The sequence below is a fragment of the Pseudonaja textilis genome, chromosome 8, assembly GCF_049901715.1.
Source record: "Pseudonaja textilis isolate UNSWEBS1 chromosome 8, rPseTex1.2, whole genome shotgun sequence".
Lineage (NCBI taxonomy): Eukaryota > Metazoa > Chordata > Lepidosauria > Squamata > Elapidae > Pseudonaja > Pseudonaja textilis.
This window is the reverse complement of record NC_141997.1, coordinates 12,443,195-12,452,922: the sequence shown is the minus strand read 5'-3', so window position 1 is coordinate 12,452,922 and position 9,728 is coordinate 12,443,195. Positions and strand designations below refer to the sequence as shown.

Below are 9,728 nucleotides of genomic sequence, written 5' to 3'. Positions count from 1 at the left end.
GAAAATATGAAACAATGTATGATTAAAATGTCTGATAAAATAGCTATCGTAATTCAGTGGAATGCTTGTCAATAAATAAATGTAACAAAAGGTATATTTAATGATTTATAAAACATGTGAAGAGAAATAAGGGAAAATTAATTATGGAGATAATATGTGTTTTTAAGGAAGTATGATATTTAACTGAAAAGAAGTGTTAAAGATGTTAAGATTTAAATGATTAATGATAGAACTGAATTGGAATGGAATGAGGGTTTATAATTACATATATTTACAATCTTTCTTTCTTTTTAAAGAATATAGTATGTATTATAAGAATGTACCAAGCAGAATTCAATTGGAAGTTATGTATTATGTATTATATTGAAGGTCATAAACTTAAGGTATACATTGAAGTTTAGATAAGAGTTGAATGGATGTAATTAAAAGATATAAAGGTGTCATACTCCAATTAGTAACTACAGGAAAAAATTTGTTTAATGAGAAAATATGAAATTGAAAAAGAACAGACAAAAGTATACATATAATGATTTGAATTGAGATGAGATAATCAAAATAAAATTGAGAAAATTAAAAGAGGGGAAAAACTATATAGAAAATGTAAAATAGTATAAGATATGGAATAGAATACAAAAAGGAGCATGAAATTGAGTTTTGTGCCTGTATGAAGAAGTTCAACCCGGGACCATGCTATTTTCAAAAAAGATGTTTTACTTGTATTTTGTGTGTGAAAACCCAAATAAAACTTTATTTTTTTAAAAAAAGAAAAAAGAAACAATAGGACAGGGACGGTAAGCACATTGGTGCACTTATGCACGCCCCCTACCAAGTGGCTGCAGGCAAGAGGGATGGGCATCTTCGTGCAGTGTTGACATGTATTCCGCATACACGGTAGCCCTGCCTTTTCTATTTGGAGTCTTGGCACATCCTTTTGATGGATTCCAGATCCTAAAGCATAACACACAGTGTGCATTCCTGGATGGCAATAGTTTGCAGTGTATACCACCATGGAAGTTCTCCACAGAGCAGGGCAGAGATGCTGTGAGAATTTGCCCTCATTTGTAAAACAGTAAGTTTCTACCTACTGAGCATTAACTGAACAAAGGGAGAGTTAATGTAACATTTTAATGCCTTTAACTCAGTCTTGGTAAATCCCTGCAGTTTCTCTGGCAGGATTTCGGAAGTGATTTGCATTTGCCATTGTTTTCTTCCTAGGGCTAAGAGAATGACTGGCCCAAGATTTCCCAGCTCTCTTTGTGGCAAGATAGGACTTCACAATCTCCTGATTTCTAGCCAGATATTTTAATCAGTGATTTGGCGCTGTCGGTGTAGTATACGGTTTTAAGAAAGATACACATTATTTTATTCCACCTTTATTACTGTTATAAATAATTCAAGGCGGTGAACACTCCCAATGCTCCTTCCTCTTACTCTTCCCCGCCCCCCAACAACCAACTTTGTATAATAGGTTGGGCTGAGACAGTGTGACTGGGCTGAGCTGATGGGTTGGGTTGAGACAAAGTCACCCAGCCGGCTTTCATATCTAAGGCGAGGCTAGAACTCAATGACCCACTAGACTAGATGGTTAAGATGATACCGTGCTGGCTGGTGAATTCTGGTAGCTGAAGTCCACACGTCTTAAAAGTTGCTAAGCTTGCAGATCCCCTGCACTAGACTAAGGAATTTCCAATTCTGTTCAGGGCTTTTGCACAGCCGCTCGGGAAATTGTCGCCTTTAATCCCCGCTAAACTCGGATTTCGACTAGGCAGTCTGCAGCAGCGCTTTGAGTGGAAGGCGACGCTACTCTCTGCTGTTCTTTCCCGCAGCCGCCGCTAGGGGGCCCCTGACGATAAAAATGCCGCCTCCCAGGCGTTTCGCAGGTAGCTCGTGCCTCTCTTACCCACCGCAAGGAAAATGCCGGAACTTTTTCGTGCTGTGAGATCCTGCAGGCGGCGGCGGCGGCGTTTCCTGCCTTCCTCTGAGCCGCTGAAACGCCCACGCCGCGGGGCCTCTTGGAAGGCCACTGTGCGAACTTCTCGTCGCCCTCCGACACAAAAGCCTCCTTCAGCCAGCCAGAGAAGGCGCCTGTTGTGCGTGTCCTCCTCGGCAAAGCGGAGGGAGAGGTGGGGGGGCTGTGAAACCCTGCGGCCAAGGAGCCGGAAGGAACCGGCGCTGCCTGCTTTCTCAGAAAACCTGGAAGGGGAAGGAGGGAGGGTTGCTTTTATTTATTTATTTATTTATTTTTTCCTTTCTTTGCCGTGGCTCAGCCTCTCGTTTCCTCGGCGCCTTGGGACCGTCACGCTTACTGTTTTTGCAGTTCTTTTCCTCGTATAAAAAACCCTTCTGGCTCCAACGGGGCCGCTTCCAAGAACACCGCGCTCAGCGGAGAAGTTTTCTGAAAGGTTGGCCACCATCCCCAGCGGAAAGGCGTTATATTCCCGTTGTGAGGGCGACGCCGCTCGCGATTTTCCCCTAAACGTTGGGAGAAAACTTTTCGCTGCTCCTTTGGAGAGTCGGACGGTTCTCCAGGTCGAGATTTCCTTTTTTTTTTTTTTTTTAACATCCCCCTCCCCGCACCCTCAATGTTTCAAACCACCCCTTTTCCTGCTGGGAAGAGCCTCCCCACTCCTTCCCACCCGAAACGGAAGCTCGTATCACCTTCTGGAGAAAGCGGTAAATGCCCTCGGTGACTCGCTTGGTTTCTCTTCGGGCTGCGCTCTCCGGCGTTACCCTGAGGGAAAACAGCCGCGGTTTGTTTCCGTGAACATATTAACAGGCGCGCGCAAAAGCAACTAAGCCAACAGCCATGAAAAAGCGCGAATAAATACTTTATGCTTGGAAGGAATTGCACCTCGTCCAGCCGAGCGAGTCTAATTTCCTGAGGTCGCTTGCTTGCTCGCTCGCTTTTTCCCCTTCGGCTGATTTGGGCTTCTCTTTCAAAGAAAGAAAGAGGGAGCCTGAACTCTGGAGGAGGAGGAGGAGGAGCCAGGGTGTGGAAGGGGTTTACAATCCCCCTCCCTTCCCATCTGGGAGCAGCCTGAAACACTGCTAGGAGGTATGTGGTTCCTTGGTCAGCGGCGCGTGGGATCAAACTAGGAAGAAACTGGAGGTGGGCTGGAGGGGTGGGGGCAGTTTCGAGAGAATATGGACTTAAGAGGCGGACAGGAAAGAGGTCCTGACAAAGATCCAAGACTGAATCCGGCAGTATTTATGGATCAGGGACACCCCCACCAGCTGGCGACGGCAGAGCAGAGAGGAGCTGATCCGTACAAGCTGGTGGAAGTACAATTGAGTGGCGGAGCTCCTTGGGGATTTACGTTAAAAGGAGGCAGAGAACATGGAGAACCTCTGATCATCACTAAGGTAAGGGGCGAGAGCTGCACGAACCTATGTGCACTGCTGCGTACCTTGTCGAAGCGGAAGAGGTGCCCCTGGACGAGGCGCGTTTCTTAGGGTTTTTGTTGTTGTTATTGTTGTTTTTGTTGTGATCCGCCCGGAGAATAGGATTATACTACCGATTGACTCTGAGGGAACAATTGAGTATACAAAGGGTTCCGGGTGGTGGGGGGAAGGGATGAGAAATGAAGTGGTGATGGCTGCGGTTTACCTTAACAGGACAACTTGCAGGTTCTTGCCAGTGGCTGAATGTCTTTAGTACTAGCGATCGCCTGTAAGGAAGGGATTGCTAGCAAGTCCTTTTAATGTGGGACTTAAAACTGCTTGGTCACTGCTTCGTGTTGGTGTTTTGGGGATTATTTTTTTTAAAGGCATGGACAGTGCCGTCAAGAAGCAGACGTTTTAGTGGCAAGCGTTGGCTGTGCCTTAATGCAGTGTTGTATTTGGAGATGTTTTTATTAGTTAATATACACAAGTCCCAGTGATTAAAAGTAATTAATGTATTAAAACTTAGCTTTACTGTTTTGTAAATGCTTAGTACATCATATTCAGTGGTGACTAAACATTTATAGGCATTGCTAGAGTTAATAACCCCCATAGCCTCATTAATTAATTAAAAATAACATTTCAAGTTAATTCGTCAGCCATCACACAGTTTGCCACCGGGAAGAAAGTTCACCTTTGCACTTGTGTACAATATTTAGTGAAGTAAAAAAAAAAGGTAATTCAGGTTGCTGGGGATAAATAATCTACATATCCTATTTGTCTTTTTGAATTTTGTAATGATTACATAGTGCTTAATTAAAAATGGACATTCCTTATGGAAGCACTAAAGTTTGCAACTCACAAAAACAGTCCCTTCCCTTCTCTATCATTGTTAGTCACCTGTACTAAATAGACATTACATTGTGGGTTAGATCATAAACCTATGTGTCAAACTAACATTCTTAACTTATGACTTCTTACGGTATCTTTCCTACTTGAGATAGAAAGTAAGGACCCTGATCCTTATTTAATGGTGAAAACTGAGTATGTAGTTTTATTTTTTTCAAACATGTTTCCCCTTGTACTACTTTAAAAAAATCTGTGTGTAAGGTCAGTATTCCTGACATTAATGTCCTCCATATGAGTTAGACTACAAAGGAGCTGAAAATTATGAAAACTGTAACCTGATACATTGGTGAGGAACTAAGCTGCAGAAGTTCATGTGTGATAAGCTATGCATGTTTCAAAAATGATTTACAAAACATAGTTTGAATCTTACATGAGGATAGTACAGCTCTAGTTTTCATTAAAGCTGCCCCACTTTTTTCAGAAATAGAAGGGGGCTGCTTTAATGACAGATACTATGCTTGTGTGGGTTACAAAGCACTACTTCTGAATTGTTTCATAGCATTTATGACCCTACTGTGTAGCAGTTTATGTGTAAAATATATATAGACTGCTAAGCCATCATTAATTCAACTTCAACTAATGAATTAATCCAGGTACCATATTTCCATGTTTATGCACAGCAGAACAATGTTTATGCACAGGAGGACAATATTAAATTATATAAAAATTAATTTCCTGATTCCCTCAGGGATGGATAAAAGGTAACTTTTAGCAAAGGTTCTCATTCAAAATAGCTGAACAATAATAAGCAAAATAAAAAGAATTTGCCATTGTCTTTATGCTAGCCTCTTATAAATTAAGGATTTGAGAATCAAAACATTTTGGATCTCTCTGAAAAGTAATTAATGTATTTTTCCTTAACTTTAAAAAAGTATAACAATACTTTTCTTATTACTCTAGGAAGTATTGTGTTGCTGAAATGATGAGATTATATATAATTGAAAAGAAACAAATGAATAGATTCTATAGTATAATATAGTTCGGGTGGTGCTATAAGGTTGTTTTTTTTTTATAAAACCTTTATAAAAGAAAATAGACCTTGAAGGGAAAGTTTATAGAGGAAGAAGCTGTGCATAGCTTCTATGTTTCCTCAGATATATCACTGTTGAAATACATTACTAGGATATTTGCTCTTGTCTAGGCTCCAACAAGGAGATAGGAGATTTCTCAATCTAGCCTAAAAGCTTAGGGTTGTCTAGAAATTGAAGAAGGCTGTGGCAAATCATTTTTAAGGCTAAGAAAAGCATGTGAAAGTATAAAATAATTCACTAGGAAATGAGCTCAGTTTGAAGGAGACATTACATTTTAATAGTAGACAGGTATTAAGTCATATGACCCTCCTCTACCAACCACAAGTGATATTACATTGCCAGTTGTTATAACATCTAGTTCAATAACTGTGTGCTGTTCAATCAGTCAAAGGTATCTATTTGATTTACCTACCGATTTGTTTTCTGGTAGGATATTTTCTGTTGCTGAACACTGATAATCCTTTACTAATAATAATTTATTTCACAGTATACACAGATAACTTCCTAAGGTATTTGATTTTATTATTGAAAGTCTATTCAGCCTTGCTTTGCATTGCATAAAATGGAAATTTTATGGGACGTTTCTACAAGACTTTTCATGGCTTGGTATAACTGGATATGGCAGGAGGTTATCACTTAGTATATGCTAGCTGTTTTCACCTGTTATAATTATCATGCTGGAGATGGACACATTCAACAAAAATGTGGTTCCCTCTGTAGCTCAACTCACAGAAAAATGTGTTATATGAAATGTTATATGAAATGTTTCCCTACAGAATATATAAAAGAAAACCAAGTGTAATGTGATTCTGTCAGGGTATACTTATTCAAAATAGGTAACAATCATTTGTCTAAACCTGCTTTTCTTTTTCTTTTTCCAAAATAAACTTTGAGGAAAATAACTATATATTCACTGCTTCAGAATTTAAAGATACTTTGAGTAGATCATTCACTGATCTGTACTGTTTTGTTCTTGTGTAATGGATGATTAGTTTTTATTGCAGATTTTATACCCTGAAGCAAACGTTGCATACTTTTTATAGGTAAATTTATGTTAGGGAAATAAAAAGTAATGTTTGATTATTTTTCTATGGATTTCAATTCATAGAAAAAAATGCAATCCAAATAGCAATGTTTTGAGGGCAGTTAAAAAAAACCAGAACTGTCTTTTCTCTTGATTTAACATGGTTTTGCAATGGTATGTCTATGGAAACATTGTTTTGTACAGTAAATATCAAATACTGAAGGAAGGAAGAATACAAATAAAGCATGCAATCATTAATAAGAATCATTAATAAGAATCTACTGGCAAAATCTTTATTTAGAAAGTGAAAATATCCCTTTCATACTCCTACAAGTATGCATCTGGAGAAAGATTTCAGGAAATTGGGCCTTTTTCAGAAATTGGCACAGATGTAGCATATTTAGATACAATGTCTCAAGTAACATGGAATAGCTGCTTTTAAAGAGGAAACAAATAATTATTATCAGACTAACAAGAGTTGGAAGAGATCTTGGAGGTATTCTAGTGCAGGGGTCGCCAAGCTTTTGGATCCCAGGGACCACCAAACTCATACTTTTAAATCCCAAGGACCATTAATATGAATTTTTTAAAAAAGCTAATATATTTAATATATTTTTTATGTTAAATATAAAATTATATATATATATATAAGTTTTCGCGGGTACTTACATGTATGTTATTCAGCTTTGTTCGGGTATTTTCCCATGTCATTGTAGTTGTGCTTTTAAAGTTGTAGCAACGTTTTGGCAGAATCTCATCTGCCATCTGTATTGTGTTCGTCTGATGATGGCAGATGAGATTCTGCCAAAACGTTGCTACAACTTTAAAAGCACAACTATAATGACATGGGAAAATACCCGAACAAAGCTGAATACCATACATGTAAGTACCTGCGAAAACTTAAGAAATATATGTGTGTGTGTGTGTGTGTACACAAACATATACATACACATACATACATGATACACAAACACATACCCACACACACACTTATTTAACTATAACAAAAATGTAAATGCTTAATGATAACAAAATAAAACGTTCCAGGCTGGAAGACCACCTGTCGCCTTCCAAAGAGACAGAAGAGCGGGCGGTGTGTGTGTGTGTGTGTGTGTGTGTGTGTGTGTGTGTGTGTCTGAGCTGAGGGACCTCTTGGCAACTGCTGCTGGGAGAAGCAGAGGCAGAAAGGGGGCTTTGATCTCCTTGGGGGGGCAGCGCCCCTTGGCTGCCACTCCAGGGGCTTCTCAGCAGGCATCTGCCTGCAGAAGGACTGCCGGTCTTGGTGATTAATTGGGGGAGGTGAGGGGGAGAAAGTGGGAGCTCCTTTCAGATCCTGGGTGGAGGATTGAGAGGCTCAGATCTGCAGCCGAGGAAAAGCTGGGGGGAGCTCTTCCAGCATTACCTGGAGACAGGCAAGGAAAGGTGTCCCTGGCGGCACTTCGCTCACTTTAACACTTCACTGCCAAACCCAGCCACAGCCAGTGGTTATTTGGGGGCGGGGTGGGGGAGAGAGAAAGCATCTCTCACATTACCAGGGGAGGAAAGGAAATGAAACAAAGCTCACTCTTTCACTGAGACCTACAAAACGCCAATCTACCTTGTTCCAGAAGTTCTTCAAAATCATCAAATGCTCACACTTGCAGTTCCTGTGCCTCCCGGCTCAGGTCCCTGAGATGTCCACTTCCACACACGGCAGCAGCGGCAATAATAGTCCCTTCCCCCAGCACCCGCTGTCAGCTCTCCCCATTAGTTTTGTAACTTTGAATTGCTCCCAGCTCTCTCTCTTTCCTCCCCACCACCCACGTGCAGGCAGGAAAGGAAAGGGAGATGGAGCTGTGCACAGCTCTCCCCTTTTCCAGCCCTTGCTGCCTCTCCCAACATCGAAGCCTCGGAAATGCAGGCAAAGCCGCCACAGCAGTAGCACCCTGAATTGCTTGCTTCTCCACTACTACCTCCTCCTCCTCCAGCACCACTTCCTTCTCTGGGTAGGGCGATTCTTAACTAACCGAGCATGCTAAGGCAGCTCAGGATGCTACCGCTGCGGCGGCTTTGCCTGCGTTTCTGAGGCTTTGATGATGCGAGAGGCAGCAAGGGCTGGAAAAGGGGAGAGCTGTGACAGCTCTGTCCCCCTTACCTTTCCTGCCTGCATTTGGGTGTTGGGGAGGAAAGAGAGAGAGCAGGGAGCAATTCAAAGCTAGACAACTAATGGGGAAGAGTTGACAGGGGGCTCTGAGGGAGAGGACTGCTGTTGCCACTGCCACCTGGTGTAGGAGCTGGTTGGTGCGTGCATCTTAGAGGCCTGACTTCGGGGTCCCTCGGAGAGCCGGGAGGTGCAAGAACTGTGCAGCCCAGATTAATTGCTTTTGGGGGCCATTTCTTCTGTGGCCCACCAAAATTTTTCCACGGCCCACCGGTTGGCGACCGCTGTTCTAGTGCAACCTCCTGCTCAATTAGGAAACTCTACATCAGTAGTGGTGAACCTATGGCATGCCCTCTGTGGGCACGTCCACCATCGCACCAGCCCAGCTCCATCAGTTTCTCCGTCGCATTTCTCACCGTCGTTTGCAGGGAAACAAAAGTTTTGGGACTAAAAAAAAGTTCACTCAATCAATTCCAACGTCTCGTGGAAGAAAAAGATCTTGTGAAGTTGGAATTGATTGAACTTTTTTTTTTTTTAGTCCCACAAACTTTTGTTTCCCTGCACACGATGGCAAGAAACATGACAGAAACGTGACAGAGCTGGAAATCAGGTAGGCAAAGAAATACTTGAGGCGGGTATTAGTAACCTGTGGCTCCAGAGCCACATTCAGCCCTTTCATCCCTCTGCTGCAGCTCCCTGTTGCTCTGTCATGGCAGAGGGATGAAAGAGCTGTCGGCAATGGCTGGAGCCTTAGTGTGGGAGTGAAGCGCCCCTGCACTTGCCTTTGTGCAAAATAGCATTCCACCTTCATTACAGTACATTCGCTGTTGCTGCCTCCATGGCCTGCCCACTGCTCTTGCAGTGCCTTGCGCAGCACAGTGAAATTTAGTGCATTTCACAATGGGGGAGGCAGGGTCCCCTCCTCTTGGAGCCCATTACAACGCGGAACCACAATGCAACCCTGCATCATTGTCAGCTTGCTCTTGCCTCCTGATGTCACTTGCTTTTTCCTGCAGAGTTGCCGATGTTGTGATGCCCCACCTCAGCATGCTGCTCCTGGGCTCATCAGCCTCCAGACATCACATTCCCACCACCCAGTTCCAGTTTCTTCACTCTCCCCAGAGAGGAGAGAGGGAGGGGGAAAGAGAGAGACAAACAGAGAGGCAGAGGTAGAGAGAGGGAGGGAAAGAGAGATAGAAACAGGGACATTTGCAATTAGACCATTGCTTTTAAAATAGTGAGC

The 9,728-nt window shown here is 42.4% G+C and overlaps 1 protein-coding gene and 1 long non-coding RNA gene across 4 annotated transcripts in view; one reads left to right on the top strand and one right to left on the bottom strand.

Annotated features, from left to right (window-relative positions):
- Positions 1-2,092: 2,092 nt before the first annotated feature.
- On the bottom strand, positions 2,093-2,963 carry LOC148125116 (uncharacterized). Its single transcript, XR_015744549.1, has 3 exons — positions 2,852-2,963; positions 2,659-2,731; positions 2,093-2,193 (listed from the first exon to the last, which is right to left on the bottom strand). It is a non-coding gene; the product is annotated as an uncharacterized LOC148125116 (long non-coding RNA).
- The window catches only part of SHROOM2 (shroom family member 2), a 115,110-nt gene continuing 107,573 nt past the window's right edge, over positions 2,192-9,728 (top strand). Inside the window, exon 1 of one of the 3 annotated variants that reach the window (XM_087938353.1) lies at positions 2,192-3,363. In XM_087938353.1, the coding sequence (XP_087794479.1) occupies positions 3,145-3,363 (219 nt within the window). In that variant the 5' untranslated portion in view covers positions 2,192-3,144. The remainder of the gene's footprint in view (positions 3,364-9,728) is intronic. The other 2 variants (XM_087938354.1, XM_087938355.1) reach the window with 2 other exon arrangements.